The 17326-nt window shown below is 41.4% G+C and overlaps 1 protein-coding gene across 1 annotated transcript in view; it reads left to right on the plus strand.

Moving 5' to 3' along the window:
• LOC106691307 (uncharacterized) overlaps nucleotides 1-16836 on the plus strand; it is a 28782-nt gene extending 11946 nt beyond the window's left edge. Inside the window, exon 3 of the mRNA XM_014437040.3 lies at nucleotides 6658-16836. Coding sequence (XP_014292526.1) covers nucleotides 6658-7011 — 354 coding nt within the window. The 3' untranslated portion in view covers nucleotides 7012-16836. The remainder of the gene's footprint in view (nucleotides 1-6657) is intronic.
• Nucleotides 16837-17326: the final 490 nt, after the last annotated feature.

The following is a 17326-nucleotide window of genomic DNA, read 5'->3' on the forward strand; positions in this document are numbered from 1 at the left end:
AATAGAACAAAAGATATAACAACAACATTTAGAGAAACATAAAATTGAAAAGGAATAGTATACAAACAAATTTGGAATTATACAAAATATTGAATTGAATCATAAGTGATAAAAAATTGATATTATAATGTTGTTATAATGTTATAATTGATATAATGTTTAATTTGTATTTTTTTTTAATGATAAGGAGAATGGGCAGAAAAACAGTGTTTGAAAATTTTTGAACTTTTTTTTTGGCAGCGTCAGACCCTAGCTTAGTGATGCTAGCTGGCACTAATAATGGGGGAACAGGTCTGGCAAGTGGGCCTATTGGTTCTTTTTTCCATCCCTAAGACAAACCAATTCAATGGCTCTTTTATGTATCTTATTCCTCTATATCGAACCTTTTCGACTTTCTAATGTAATTTAAAAGGGACGCCCAATCTATAGAGAAAGCCTCAATTCCTGTGATTTTATCAGAGCCTAAAAGCCATTATCGTAGTGATGCATACCTACCACAGTCTGCTATGTAATGTAAGGCAGTCTCTGGGGCCTGTTCGCATAAGCAGCAGGTTTCATCATGGCTACTACTCACTACTCCACTTATCTAAAGATGTTTTTTAAGTCTACAATGACCTCTAAACTAAGTAGAGGGTTTAGTTATTAAAATCTTGGCTTTTCTCAGCCCTATACAGTCCCTCCACACCTTACCTGCTTTCTTCCATGTCCAATCAAGAACTACTTTTCTCTGATGCCATTTGGAAATGCCTAGGAATGGTTCTGGTCCTATAGGAGGGTGCTCAGCCCCGTTTCTAGTAAGCTGATCAGCTTTTTCATTACTTGTGATTCCCTTATGCCCTGGGACCCACTTAAGCTGAAGCTTCTTTAAGTACACTAATGATTCTGAGGCCTGTTTACACTCTCTTACCAATGTAGAGGTGACCCTAGGTTACTCCAAGGCTTGAAGGGCAGTCAGACTAGCTGAAAAGTTGATGATGCCAGTCCTATCACAGGTAGTGACTTCTGGGCATAAAGGTGCTGACAAGATGGCAAACACTTTTGTCTGAAAGACAGTCAAGTGTTTGCCTAGTGGGTAGCTTAGTTCTATGCCTAATTCTTCTATGTAAACCCCTACCCCCGTTAGTCCTGTCGAATCCATTCTCGATCCATCAGTAAACTAAACTAAACCCTGAACCCAATCCTCTAACTTTATGTGTAGGTAACTAATCTTGGCGTCTAGAGTGGGTGTTTTATCTAGTAGTGGTGAGCGATATTGTAGTATTGGTAACTCGCTTTCCACCACTTTAGCTATTGGCGCGTGATCAGTAACTTCTCCTGTCTCTGTCCACTTGCTATTTTCTTTCATTCTTAGATATGCTAATACTGCTTCCCCTTTAATCAATAAGTGGAGTGGTGTTAAGGAAAGCAGGACTTCTAATGCCTAAGTCGGTGTTGTACGAAATGCCCCAGTTATGCCAATACAGGCCATCCTTTGTATCTTACTGGCCATTCGCACATGGGAAGCCCTTTGCAGGGCTGTTCACCACACAATACTTCCATAGTGAATTCTTGGTCTTATTATCGCTGTGTTAATCCAATGTATAACCTTCAGGTTGAAACCCCAAGTAGTGCCGACAGCGCGTCTTACTAGCCAAAAGGCAGCACTGATTTTTCTTTTGATTTCTGCCAAATGAGATCTCCAGTTCAGTTTTGCATCCAAACTAATTCTGAGGTATTTAACATTTTGGCTTAGTTGGAGTTGATTGCCAAATAATATCGGGGTTTGAAATGTACCCAATTTCCGCTTCCTGGTAAATAGAATCAACTCTGTCTTTGATGGGTTTACTGAAAGATTCATTTCAGTACACCATATCTGTACTACATTACATGCAACTTGCATTATTCCATGATGGCACGAACTTTCCACTAATGAGGATCACTCCATCGTCAGCAAAAGCTTGCGCGAATATCCCAGCATCCTCAAGTCTTCTCAATAGGCTATCCATTACTAGGCATTATAGCAACGGTGAGATGCAACTCCCCTGAGGGCATCCAGTTACTGCCTGCACCTGTAGCTTAGTACCATCTTCCAAAACAACAATTATTCTACAGTGGAACCCCGTTATAACGACCTGTTTGGGACTTGGGGTGAGGTCGGTCCCATGAAAAGGTCGGATTAAGCGGAGTCTGTTACGCTGGGGAATTAGACTTACGTATGTTCAAGGGTGAATAAAAATTACATAAAAATTAGAATACAAAACCAATTTATTTAGTACATATAAATGAAACAGAAAAATTAAACATTTAAATACATACATAGGTATGTATGTAAACCAAATATACACAATGAAAAAAAACACATTTACGATGACTAATATGTACATATGTACATAATGCGTAGATAGATTTTAAAATTACCAAAAACTATCGATTTTTGTTTGTTTAACACAAGAGCGCCTTTTCATGGAGGTTTTTCAACTGGTTTTGTGATGGTTTGTTGTTCAGCATATCGAAGAGCTGTCTCGAAAGCGTCGACTACCTCAGAATGGTTGATTTTTCGGCTGTAGGCTGGAGTGTCCGCATTATCCTCATCATCGTCGTCTTCTTCATTTTCTGAAGCTGAAACCGTTTGGATAAGTTCATCATCAGTCAGAGCCTTGTATACTGGTTCATCGCTGTTTAGCCATTCCTCAATCTCACGTTGGTCAGGTGTTTCAATGGAACAGCTACCGTTTAAATATTCCCAATCATGCATGAACTGAACCACGGAATGCTCGTTCTCTTGAGCCTCCGCAGTTTGATCGTCATTGATGTTCGGGCAGAGTTTTTTCCAAGATTTTTCCAATGTTGATGGCGGAAGCTCTTCCCAAGCTGCAGCTAACATATAAATTACAACTTTAATGTTAATGGATTTTAGGGCTTCCATGAGACTAAAACCTGTTGCTGTTTTCTCAATCAAGGAGCTCATGAATTTCGATCGGTACCGTCTTTTGAGTGATTCGATCACTCCTTGGTCCATTGGTTGGATCAAGGGAGTTATATTTGGAGGTAAAAAATGGTTCTTATCTCATTTTTCTTGAGGTCTGTGGGATGCGAAGGAGCATTATCCAGAAGTAGAAAGGCTTTTTGGGGTAGGTTTTTATCTTTTAAGTATTTTGCAACTTCTGGCACAGACATTATTGAACCACTCGGAAAATAATTCACGATCCATCCATGCCGACTTTTGAGCTTGATAGTGGACAGGTAGAGCAGATAAATTGCTGATATTCTTGAAAGCTCGTGGCTTGCGAGATTTGCCAATGACAAAAAGGGGCGACATTATTGAACCACTCGGAAAATAATTCACGATCCATCCATGCCGACTTTTGAGCTTGATAGTGGACAGGTAGAGCAGATAAATTGCTGATATTCTTGAAAGCTCGTGGCTTGCGAGATTTGCCAATGACAAAAAGGGGCAATTTATGAGTTCCTGATCCATTACTACATAAAGCTAGGGTCGACCTTTCTTTTGCTAGTTTATAACCGACAATGTTTTTATTGTTTTTTACAGCTAGAGTTTTATTGGGCAACATTTTAAAATTTAAGCCTGTCTCATCTAAATTATATACCTGCTCTGTTGTCAATTCTTTGTTTACTAAGATGTTCCTGAATAAATCAATGAATGCTGAATGTTTCAAAAGGTCGGACTATTGAGAGGGATTCTATCGAAAAAAAGGGTCGGTTTATGTGAGGAGTCGGTTTATCGGGGGTCGTTATAACGGGGTTCCACTGTATTATTAAAAACAAATTTGACCCAGCTGATTATCGCATTCGGGGCAGAAATGTCTAATAAGGCTTCACAGACTGCCTCAGGCCTTGTTTTATCGAATGTCCCTTCTACATCGAAAAAGAGTCCTAAAGTGGACTCCTTATATGAAAGGCCTTTTCAATCCTCCCCACCAAGGAGTGCAGTGCAGTCTCAGTAGATTTTCCCTGGAGATATGTGTGCTGTCTTGGTTGAAGAGGGTTGATTGGTAACACCTTGCTTGTGGGAAAACTGCCACCAACTTCTCCAGGATCTTAAATAGGTAGGAGGATGAACTAATAGGTTGATATGCTTTAGCGACACTATAGTCCTCCTTCCTAATCTTAGGAACGAAAGCTATTAATGATTTCCTCCACGTCTCTAGTATATATCCCAATGCTAGAGAGGCTGTAAGCAGTGCCCTAATCTGGGGAGTAGGATCTTGAGTCCTTCTTTGAGCATTCATGAGAGAATACCATCTGTTCATGGGGCCTTATAAGGCTTGAGTTCTTCCACAGCCCACTTAATGGCCCCATCCGTAACGATACACTCTGCTAATGCCCACTTCTCTTCATTAGCCTCTCTGAGGGAATCCATGGTTGGAAGATTGTCTAATGTTCTGTGCTGGCAACCTGTAAAGTGTGTCTCCATTAAATGGTAAAAGGTTTCCTCAAGGCTGGGGGTCCACTTCCCATCTGGTTTCCTTAGTGCACCTAATGGCTGTTGACCATTGCTTCCTCATAACTTAACTAGTTGAGAAGCTTCCGGCGTGCTTTCTATGTTGCGGCAGAACTTGTGCCCGCCATCTTGTTTATGTCTTCTCAATTCTCTTTTATACTTATTAGAGGGAGCCCGGTATACATTCCAGTCTTGTTTTATAAGCTTTATTATAGACTTTACCTGTATCTTTTTATAGTTTAGTAAATTCAATTGACCACCAACTGACTTTTTTACCAGACTTCCTTTTCAATGGAAAAGCCTCCTTGTAGGCTGATATAACCGTTCTTTCAAGAAGGCTAGATTCCATGTCTAGTTGTGATCTGGAAAGTCTTTCCACCGGATAGGGTGAATCACCTTCCAGCCTCTCTCTGAAAAGATCCCAGTCTGTATTTCTTGGGTTTATCTTTACTGTGAGTAGAGGTTTCTCAGCTATAATCTTAAATGAGATCAACCTATGGTAAGACAGTGTTGTCTGAGGTGACACTCCAGTCTTTACAAAGGGTTTTAATCCAGCTTGAGGCCAGCCTAATATCTAAAACCTCGCCCCTCGCTCTTGTAACAACGGTTGCTTTGCTCCCTCTGTTAAGTATTTCCAAATCTGTTGAGGCTAAAAATTTCAGCAAGACTTCGCCTCGCTCGTTGGTGTCTGTGCTTCCCCACAATAAGTGGTGAGCATTAATATTTGCGTCAATTAAGAGTGGTAAATCTACCTTCCTAGCGTATCGGAAAAGTCTTTCTAAATATTCGTAAGGTGGGATCTAAGCTAATGGGACATAGACAGATCCTATTAATAATTTAGTCTTATTATTACCAACCTTGATGTTTAGTACCATGGCCGTGGTGTCTTTGGTATTAAGATGAGGGAGAGATAGCACCTGTAGGTCCTTGAAGATCCAGATGCAAGTCCTCAGGTTGTCTTCACATGGGGTTAGGCAGATTATCCTTCTGCCTATACCCCCTAATCATCTAATAGTCCCTCTATTCACGTGTCAACCCTTCTCCTTCTCACGTGATCCCATCGTTTATGTTGCAGAATTTTCCGAACACCTTTTGTGTCATGCTTAATTTAACCTAAATGTGTTCATTATCCATACACAGGTTGATGAAAGTAAAAAAAATAAACTGCATGCTTTTAGAGAGACTAAAGGAATCATAATTGTGGGGTATGTGATCAGTTAAATTAATGGTGTATAGCAATTTTGAGATTTAATCAAGTATAAAGTAGTAGCTAATGGCTTTTAAAAATTGTTTAAAAAAAATATTTTGTGAACCACACCAAAGACAAGTACAAAATGCTCATTTTTGTGAGAATCACCTATTTAGGATATTAATCGGTATATTCTGCTCAGTGCTATTAATAGTCTATCCTTTTGTATTTAATTCTTTGTAAGAATTGTGTGGATTTTATGCTTTTATTACTTCTTTTTTTTTTTTTAATTTATAAACCTACTAGGGTTGAAATTTATATGAAATCAAATCGATAGGAAAATTGTGTAGTGGACACACCAGATATTTAATTTTTTAACTTTTTATTTCAAAGTGCATCATTAGTGAACCATGATATGTGAACACCTGTTTAATGTAGGTTGCCATGGATACTTACCCAACCAAAAATTAATAAAATGACTTCCTTTTTATTTTTTTTAGAAATGATTTGGGAATAGGATTTTACAACTACAGCTTTTCTGCATTTTTGTAACAAAAAACTGTTTTCATATAATCCATTAGTGAATTGAACTAATTGAAAATTTTCAGCTTAAAGTACATTTAATTTTCATTTAAAATTTTTTTTTATTGCATCATTAAGTGGATTAAAATTGTCTATCACTTATCCACTGAACCAGAGCCCTATGAAGAGTTCCTTACACAAACATGATTTTAAATCATTTTGGTGATACAATACATGCCCCTAAATGTACATGAAATTTTCAATGACATTGTTTTAGTTAAATTCAGTTAAATATAAGTGAAGTTATAATTTTATGAACTGATTCAGTTATATGTTCCCAAGTAGTGTAATATCTTACAATGCTGTACAAGATAAATAATGATTATCTTCTATACAATTATTGAGGGACTCATTTTGTTTGTGTGATGTTGGTCTGAATACTAAATTGCCATTTTATTTGAGATTGACCTGCATATTTTGTAAATAAGTATGATTTTGATTTTAGATTGGTGGTGATGAATCTGGTACTGGTACAGAAATTGATTCTCTGTCTAGAGAATCAACTCCCGGGCCATACAGAGGAAGCTTCAAAAGGCCTAGATCGAAAGCAGATCAAGTTTTGGATAAAATTGTAAGGAAAATTGATCAGCCCCTTCATAGCCCAACTGTTCAAATGCCACCAAAACAACAGCATGATGCTTTTGGGGAACATGTTGCAGAAAAATTGCGCTCATTACCGCCAGGGCAGCTATCAATTTGCCAGAAGCTGATAAATGATGCAATTTTTTATGCTGAGATAGGTGCTCTTAATTTATCAGCGAGAATTGTTCCAAATGACACCCTGCCCCAGGAGACCTGATCATTGTAGGCAACTGAAACCCCATAGTGAGTGTGTATGTAGAGGCTATGGGTTGGATTGATGGAACTGATAAATATATATATATTTATGTAGTTAAACGTTATCAGAAAAATCCATTTTTTTTTTTTTACAAATAGAATAGGGAAGGCACCTGCCAGAGGAAGATGTGGTTTGCTAATGACTTGAGATCGGGGTTTGCTCTCTCTTAACCTGAGCTGACTCATTTGAGTTAGGCTTTACCACCAATTAATAAACCAGTTCTCTGTGATATTAGTGTTCTATTATTATTTATTAAACTACATTTTTCAGTTTAGTTTAAGAGTATTATAATTTTAAAAAAATAAAATTTAGTAGTTTTAATAATTTAATAGTAATTATTGTTAGTTTTAAAAGTCTCGTTACAATTTTGTGAATAAACTATCAATATTGTTTGGTAAATGTGGTACAGTACTGCATCATCAGAAGGATTGACTATTAATCCTTTGAAGACAGGAGGGAGAGGTTGGTCTTCAGACAACTTTTGAGTTTCCATTTTCTCTGGAACGTCATAATCTTTAAAATATACACCAGAAAGAAGAAATCATAAACCTGCCTGATCTAGTTTTGGCAAATTGATGGTTAATACTGGTTATTTAGGTAATTTTAACCATTATATCAAATTTCCGTTTCAGCATTGTCCACGTAGAAACTTATTAATATTTGATGAATCAAATATTGAAACAGCATCACTAGAACACTTTAGATTACTTTTTTTTTGGTACACCGTTATTGGCTAATTTAAAATATGATAGTTGTAATTTAATAAACAGAACTCCTACAATAGTAACTTGTAAAGCCAACCCCTTTCCTACTAATGAAGAATTCCAAACACATATACAACGTTATACATGGACATCTCTCATGGATAATGTCATACCACAACTTAATGGCATGGTCCATCTAGATGGACTGTATAAACAGACATCACAAAGCAGGTCTACACCTTTATAAATAATCATCTTAGCGGGGTATCTGAGGCCTCAGAAAGCACCCCCTATGCTGTTCAAACCATTCAGTGATAGAGTCACCCTATCCCTTAGGTACACCAGTTTCCTTGTATGTTCAGAGTGAAAGGGTGAGCCCTGTCCATGGAGCCTCTTAGGAGTATGGCCTTGGTCTTAGCTGTGGTAATTCTCAACTTTCTCCTCATACACCACTCTCCAACGAGACTGGTGCATCTCTCCTCTTCGTTCTTTAATCTGGCTCTGCTATTCCTGGCCATAATGACTGCCAGGTTGTCGACATAGGCTGTACCAATGAACCTTCTATTTTCTAATTCCCCCCAACAACTGATCGAACACCAGCTTCCACAGGGCCAGGACAGCTTCTCTAGATCTTTCTCTTGACCTCGAAATTGCTACCTCTGATCTTGACACTCCTGTTACTAAGGTAACTACTCACAAGGGAGTATAAGTGTTGTATAAGTATAAACAAAGTAGTTGCTGGGGGTGGGAACTCCTGCAACAGTGTGCGTGGCCACCAAACACTATTGAAGGTGGAGGATATGTCGAAGAGGATCATTAAGACATTCTTCTCCGCTCTCTCTTCTACATCCTCACATACTCACAGCAGCGCATCTGTTGTTCCCTTGCCACAGGTTGAGCCATATTGCTGTGGGTGACTTGCAGCACTGAGGACTGGTCTGAGGCTATGCACTATCATATGCTCCAGGACCTTGCTGATAACAAGGAGGAGGCATATTGGCCTGTAGGCCTTTGGCGATTCCTTATCCTTGCCTCCTTTATAGAGCAATCTCAAGTCTACAATCCTTCACCAGCTCAGAAAGTACCCCTGATCCAAACACTTGTTGAAGATGTCCTATAGCTCCTCCTTGATATAGGGGGCACTGTTCCTAAGGATTGCAGTGACTAAAGCGTCAAGTCCTGGAGCCCGCCCAATCCTCTGCATTTCCACGGCAAGACATAGGTCCCTAGGTCCCATGGTGGGGATAGGTCGGTACTTGGTGGGTATGACGTGGTGCTTCTCACCATGCTGTCCTGTGCACTGTCCTAGGGGAGATCATCCCTGGGGTATATATAGTCAATATACATCATCACTGTTTCTTCTAGGGTGGTAGCCTGGGCCCCTCCAACTCATTTGTTTTGGCTTCACCTTGCCCAGCACCACCCTGGGATGCCCCCAGGGATTCTTCCGACTCCTCAATGATGAACTCGTCCCATGACTTCTGGTGACGCACGCTGTTTCTGTATATCCTATACCCATGCTTGGTTTCCTTTCGAAGTGCAACTCTCCTTTCTTGATCTCTGCACTCGTGGTACCTGCGCCTGGTACTGTTATACTTTCTCTTCAATTGTATCAGGGCCAGTGTCCACCTTGGGACCAGGCGTGCTCTCACCCTATGGCACTGAAAAGTAATACTGGCCACTTGAGTGATGGCGCCTATCAGGGTTGCCTCTCTGTGGTCAATTCCTGACTCTTCCTCCTTCAGTGCCTTATTTTTTTTTTTTATCCCCCTCCCTTGCCTTTTCTGGCATACGGGGTACGGAAGCAGTGGTGTAGTGCTCTGGGGTTTGCGCATGCCACTGGATCTTTGGAAAAAGATCAACAATTCTTTTTTTTTTCTTTTTTTTTTTCATTCTTTTATTAAATTTTTTACTGTGGTGCACCTTGTCCACTACATCCATTCTGTAGGTCCTCCTGGTGCGCATCTGTATGGGTGCCTCCTGCAGTTATCAGGCTGGTCCAGCCCTACTGGTCTCAGTCTGGGTCAGCTTCCTCCTCTTCTGGTGGCTCGCTGATGTTGGGCGGTCAAGTCCTTTGTGAAATGAGTTGGGCCCACCACCACTTTCCACCCATAAATGAACTCCATCCTATGAAGGGATAATTCTCCTCTTCAATCAAACAGGGAAAGTCCGACTTGGCGAGAGCGAAAATCCCGGGCCTTTCTCGACAGCCTGGCTCGGTATCCTTCCATGGCAGAGCAATCTACTATTATGTGTTCTGCTGTTTCAGGAACTCCGCACGTGGGGCACTGGGGATCGATGTTCTTTCCAAAGCTCTGCAGATTTCCCCGAAACCCCCCGTGTCCTGTTAGGATCTGTGAGACCCAATAGTCTGGGAGGACCTGTTTAGCCTTCAATATAGAAAGGACGGTAGGGAAGAATTTTCTCAAAGTAGCGCCCTTCTGGCTTGATACCCACCGTCCATTCCACTCCTGTATTGAGTCCTCCCGCAGTATTTTCTTCCATTAGTTTGGAGTCTCACCGATCCTCTCTCGGAGCTCCTCTGGTAGCGCTTCGAATCCCTGCCTCTTTACTTCATATTTAAGGACATCCTCCCTGAGGATAAGGTCCAGGGGCATCGCTCCGGCCAGCACCTGCATGGCCTCATGTGACACCATTCTGTATGTTTTCGTGACCCTCAGCAGAGCCAATCTCTGTATGGTAGCCAGTCTTCTTTTCCGTGTCTGCGTGAGGTTTCGGCTCCACGCAGGGGATACGTACCTCAGAATACCCAAGATCACACCTTTATATATGGTCATCGTTGCATGGTACCTGAGGCCCCAAAATGTACCCTCTATCCTACTTAATCCATTGAGTGACAGTGTCATCCTGTCCTTTAGATACACCAGGTGAGAAGTAGCATCGAATCTTCTTCTTATCCTCACACCAAGATATGTCACCTCCTCACCCGGTCTAACCCTCTCTCCTTGGATATCCAGGGTGATAGGATGAGCCCTTCCGTGGAGCCTCTTCTGAGTATGGCCTTAGTCTTGGCTGCTGCCATACTTAACTTCCTCCTCACGCACCACTCTCCTACAAGACTGGCACACCTCTCCGCTTCTGTCTTTAGTCTGGATCTGCTGTTCTTGGCCACGATGACTGCCAGGTCATCGACGTAGGCCGTGGCAAGGAACCACTTGTCCTCCAGTTCCTCCAGCGACTCATCGAATACTAGCTTCCACAGAGCTGGTCTTAGGACCGAACCCTGCGGACATCCTCTTTCGATTATTCTCTCGACCTTGTAGTTACCCCTGATCCTGACACTCCTGTTATTGAGGTAACTACCCACGAGGGAGTATAGATTACTGGGGGTGTCGAGCTCTTGCAACCACTAGAGTACACGGGGCCACCAAACGCTGTCGAATGCAGAAGAGATGTCAAACATGATCAATAAGACATATTTCTCTGCCCTGCAGCACTTAGGATTGTTTTAAGACTTAGAGGAGACATATTGATTGATAGGATTTAGGCATTTCTTTATCCTTACCTCCACCCTTGTAGAGCAATCTCAAGTCTGCAATCCTCCACTTGTTTGGAAAGTACCCCTTATCCAAACACTTGTTGAATATATCCAACAACTCTTCCTCAATATAAGGGGCACTATTCCTGAGGATTGCAGCATCTATGCTATCTAGTCCTGGAGCCCTTCCGATCCTTTGTCTGTCCATGGCAAGACGAAGGTCCCACATATCCCATGGTGGACATAGGTTGGTACCTAGTGGGTATAATGTGGTGCGTCTAACCATTCCATTATCTGCACTATCCTGGGACGGATCATCCCTAGGGTTTATATAGTCTATATACATCTTGGCAGTCTCTTCCAAGGTGGTTGCCTGGGCACCTCTCACTCTAATAGCCGCCATCACTTGTAACGGCTTAACCTTTCTTCGCACGGCTTTTTTCCAGCCTCTGCTTTCCTCTTCCTCACCATCTGTAGAGGTATCCGATTTAAGGTTCCTGTCCCTACAGAACGGTGTCTGGCTGGACCTTTGGGGCATTGGGGCCGGTTCCGCGCCCTCATATTAACTGCTCTCCTTCAGTGGAGTTAGCACTGAAGGCCCAGCTCCCATCGTAGCACTGCTCTTCGGTCCTTATTCCCCTTTTCTCTACCTTTAGCCCTATATTCAGCCGTATGTTCTAAGAGGATGCGGGCTTCTTCGTCGACTTTCCCTTCCAGGTCTTTTATTATGCCAGAAACCCTTTTCAGTGTCGGTGAAACCCATTCTTTTCTCTTCTGGTCATAGACCGCTCCTATGGCGTCCCCTATAGCCTCTGCTACCATTGGAGCCACAATCTGGGAGACCTTTTTACCAATTATCTTGTGTAGATCATCGGTATACATAGCTTCTTTTACCATTTCAGTTACTATTTCCTGGATAATTTCCCATTGGGCTTCCAGTCCTACTATTATATTGGCTAATTCTCTCAGCTGGCCATTTAGGTATTTATGGATCTCGTGAGACACCTTTTTTCTCTCCAAGTAGCTTTTGACCCGTCCTTGAATTACTTCCACTCTCTGGACGGGTCTTTCAATTTCTGGGTTGGGCTTAAGAGGGGACTCCTCCTCCCTCTCTCTCTTCTTTTTCTTTTTTCCTTTGGGGCTCATTTTCCCTTCTCGACTATCAGGTCCTGTATCTTTGTCGGCTTCACTGCCACTTCCTGAAAACAGCCTAACTTTTCCTGCTATCATATTTCTTTCGTTAGTCTCACTTTTTCCTATAATTCTTGTAGCATTAGATGCTAAAATGGCCAAGTCTCCTGCCATTGCAGCACTGCAGACGTATGATGACGACGCTGGGGAACCCGCTTTCTCGTTCCCTCCTCTCTGCCTTGTTTGCTACAGTTCTTACAGTGTGGTGTCAGTCCCTTCTTCTTTTCCAGACATTCTGTCACCTTACGCCTGGTGCCAAGTCACCACTTGCATGTCAAGTTCCCTGTGCAAGCCTTGGAAGGGTGGCTATACTTCTGATACTGCAGGGGGTCGAGGTAATCCTTGATGATCACACTCCACCTGTCATAGTGTCGGCTGTGGACAGGTTCATTAGGGCGAGCCTCATCAACTGGTGGACTTCCACCACCCATATCACTGACAACCTGTCCCTCTCAGGAGTGGAGAAGCAGGGTCTTATCAACACCACTCTGTCCTCATCTTTGGCACTTCCTAGGCCACTCTTGCCCCACAGGTACCTTCCAAGTGTTCCCGTCCCAGTGCTTAGGGATTCCTTTAACTTCTAGGCAGGGCTTCCTCACCATTGCTAGCCTCGCCAAGAGTAGAGTCCTCCCTGCTTCAGCCGGTCCCATTCTAGGAGTCTCTTAGCCTGGTCTGCTCGTTCTGTCCTGATCATTTTCCTTTCTTTCCTCCTCCTTCCCTTACTTCTTATCTTTCCTGCTCACCTGGATCCAATTTTCCTTGCTAGCATCAACCTCCACTGGCTTAGGGTGTCTTAGGTCTGGAACAACCCTTTACACCTCACTCAACTCCTCAGTGACATTTCAGCCCTGGCATATGGGGATTTTACTCCCTCTGAGGGGCATTGGAGCCAGGGCAAGGTCCTGATATTTTGGTACAGGTGACTCATGTTTTCTTTGGGGTCATTCCGCTGTGTCTTCTTAAGTAACTTAGCTGTACTGACCCTTTTAGAGATCGGGGACGCCCCACTCCCATACCTCTCCAGAGCCTCACCCATTGTTTTGGCGATTTCCGGAGCCACCATTTCTACAACCTTGTCGGTTATTATTTTGTATAGCTGGTCGGTATACAAGGATTTCCAGACCACCTCCGGAGGGGTGAGAGGGGGAAATAGACCATATAAAATTAGAAATAAGTAGATGGTCCGTTGTCTTTCAGGATATTATGAAAGTAAGAAATTTTAACTCTGCGAATTTCGACAAAGCAGTAGGTGATTTCTTGCATTTCCTGAAAAATATTAATACCGAACAGCTGGGCCCATAGCACCCTACTATTAAATTCTATAAAATGAGAAAAAGAATAAAACTAAAATGTCCGACAAGGGTGCGGGGATGGTATTAAATCCGCAGAGAGGTAATAAGGCAGACAGGAGCCGTCGGCAGGAGCGGTACCAGTATGAACTGGTACAATACAATTACTACAATGGAAGAAAGAAAGTGGTTCTAACAATAATGAATGCTGACGCATTGAAGATAGCCTATATTGAAAAATATTTTAGAAGCCTCTTTGAAAAAGAGAATCTCCGCAAACGTGCGGATTACGAGACATGCACCCCGATGCCAAATCTGATGTCCATTGATATTCAGGTGGTGAAGAATGCTATTAAGTCGACATCATTGGACTCATTGCCGGGGCCGGATGCTGTATTGGTCCGCACAATAAATAAAATACTTCGGTATCAGAGCCTCTACACCAAGGGCACACAATATTGATCTATAAGGGAAAAGGGGACTCAACAAATATTTCCTCTTGAAGGCCAATAATAATATACTCCTTTGTGCGCTGAATCATTGAAAAGGTTTATGAATTGAAAAGGATATGAATATGAAAAGGATTATGAATTGAGAAAGCAGATCACCTTCAGCAAAAATCAAAGGGGCTTCATCAAAGGTCTGCCGGGAACACATGTAAGGGCCAAAATCATCAACACAATCATAAAATATGCTAAAAATAGGAAAAAAGATTGCGTGGTGGTTTTTCTTGACCTTCTTGGTGCTTTTGACAACATTGGTCATAGAAACATAGTGAGCTCGCTGGAGGCAAAGGCATGTCATCTGACCTTATAAATGTGATTGTGGCTCTCCTAACCACTAATAAAATGAAGGTTAATATAGGAACACACACTACTAGCCAGATCAGTGTCTTGCGGGGGTGTGCCTCAGGGCGGGCCCTGTTGTCGCCTTTGCTGTTCAACCTGGCCATTGACCATTTTTACTGCGAGCTCTGTGATTAGGATTTTTCTAATAAATTTGCTTATGACCTAAGAAGTGACCAAGAAAATGTGGTCTTCACAAGGTTTGCGGATGATCAGGCTGTTATGGCACGCAGCAGGTGCTCTGCGGAAAGAATTATAAATAGTGTCCAGAGGCTGTTCGCGGAGATTGGTTTGGCAATAAATCCAAAGAAAAGTGTGGGTATCATAATGGACAAAGGAGAGTTGAGGTCAACAAAGCTCTGCCTTGAGAAAACAGAGGTCATCCAAACAGCAAAAGTCGACAACACCATCAAATATCTGTGATGTACATTCTTGGGAGAGCTGGCATTTAGAGAAGATGAGGTGATGAAGTTAAATAATAATCTTGATAAATTAGTGAGCTTAAACCAAAACAAAAGATCAACATTGTCAACCAATACTTGTTCCTGGGCCTTACCTACCCTCTCCAGACTGTGCCCCTTACAAAGATATGTCCTGTGATTTTGGAGGGTATCGATACCAATATCCACATGAGTATCAAGGCTATCTTCCGGCTTCCTACTAACACCTCATCGGCGATGTTATATGCACCCAGGAGGTATCGAGGACTGGGTTTGATCTGCTGCCAAAGGGAAGTTCCTCTGCAGCATTGGTCCATTGCCCAGTGACTGTCGAATATTCCAGGTGCACTATTCCAGTCTATATATAATTACGAAGCCGAAATCGCTGTATGTGTCGATAGACTGGGTGTGGATCAGGGCTACCATAGTGTGAGAGCATTATGACAGTTGTTTCATAAGAATGCTTTCAAAGAATGGGCCAATTGCAGGTGGTAGGGTATTGTGTTTGCCATTTCAAAGAGACCCCGAAAGTTAATAGATATGTGTGTGAGAAGCAGGTACTCTTGGGGTCAGAATGGGCAAACGTTCTGAAACTAAATATCAACAATGCACCCTTATGTGGAGTCCAAGGAGCCAGTGGACAGCAAGACGAAGATGGGACCCTCTGTCACAAATGTGGCAGAGTCTGAAAAACCAGCCCATGTACTGGGAAAATACCACATATCCCACCATATAAAATACAACAACTCCCTCCTTATAACAAGCCGGCACCGCATGTTCAAAGAAGAATTGATGAAGTTTCTTAGAAAAAAAGACCACCTGCTTTGATCAGGTTTATTGTGTTGATGCCGACGGATCCGTAAGATACGTCGATATTGTGGTATTCTCTAAAACCGGAGGCAGGCTCTGGTCTTGGATCTCACAGTGAGATTTGAGAATAATGACCTCGAACAGGTGGGTGGAATAGAAAGGGAAAAGAAGGAAATTTATGAGAAATGTGTCCCTTTCCTTAAAGAAAAATTCCACAAGACCTTCAGAGAGAGAGATCAACGTGAGAGGCCTCTGGTTGCATCTCGTGGAACAATACCAGATAGACAAGGAGCTTCTTAGAAAACCTAGGTGTTAGCATCGGGGATATATCGATCTTGGCAGAAAATATTATTTTGGACTCGGGGATCATACATATACAGGGATCGTCCCATTCACCTGCATGGGAATTAACTCTGAGATTATTCATTGTTTTATTTTTTTTTTTTAGTTTATGGACCTGTCTATTTGTGTTTAACTTATTTATTCATTAAATTATTTTTTTAAAACTTATTAATTCATTCAAGTATTTCTTTTAACTATATATTTTTTTTAATCTATATATTAGTATTCTTTTTAAAATGGACAAAGCTGTTGAATATTCTTTCTCCATTCATGGTAAAGTGATAAATTGCATAGGAAAAATTTCAGTTATCACCAAATAGGTGAAAGATTACGAATGAGTTTTAGTTCAGTTTGGAACATCATAAAAAATTTTAAGGAAACTGGTTCTATGCTAAACAAACCAAGATCAGGCCGGGCCAAAAAAGTTGAATCCAAGAGAAAAATGATGTATTCGTCGATTAGTTGAAAATAATCCGACAATTTTGGCATGCAGCATAATGAAAGAGATGCCGTCGACATTCAGCGCTCTATGCAGTCTACAGATGATAAGAAATGCAATTCATAGTTTTAATTATTGCGGGCGAGCTCAAAGGAAGAAACCTTTTATTAGTGAAACTAATCATGGAAAAAGGCTTGAATTTGCAAAACTCTAAGTAACAAAACCGATGGACTTTTGGAAAAATGTTTTATTTTCTGATGAGTGCAAATACAACATTTTCGGTTCAGATTGATGAAAGTTTGTGTGGAGGAAACTGAATGCAGAGTTTCAACCAAGGAACGTTAGGCCTACTGTAAAACATGGCAGCGATAATGTGATGGTTTGGGGCTGCATGGTATCTAACGGTATTGGAAAGTTAGTCTTTGTTAAAAATAAAATGAATGCTGAAAGGTATGTAAACATTTTGCGACATAATCTAATGCCCAGTGCTGAAAAATTAGGACTGAAGGATACGTTTATATTTCAGCAAGACAATGATCCAAAACATACAGCCAGTAAAACTTAGGAATGTTTATTGTACAATGTTAGGAGACAATTGAAAACACCCCCTCAATCTCCATGTACAAATCCCATTGAAAATTTATGGTATATTTTGGATTTGAAGGTAAGAAAACACAAAATTTCTTCAAAAAATGTGGAGAAATGGGAAAAAATTGC

The sequence above is a fragment of the Halyomorpha halys genome, unplaced genomic scaffold, assembly GCF_000696795.3.
Source record: "Halyomorpha halys isolate HHAL.00 unplaced genomic scaffold, Hhal_1.1 Scaffold2231.1, whole genome shotgun sequence".
Classification (NCBI taxonomy): domain Eukaryota; kingdom Metazoa; phylum Arthropoda; class Insecta; order Hemiptera; family Pentatomidae; genus Halyomorpha; species Halyomorpha halys.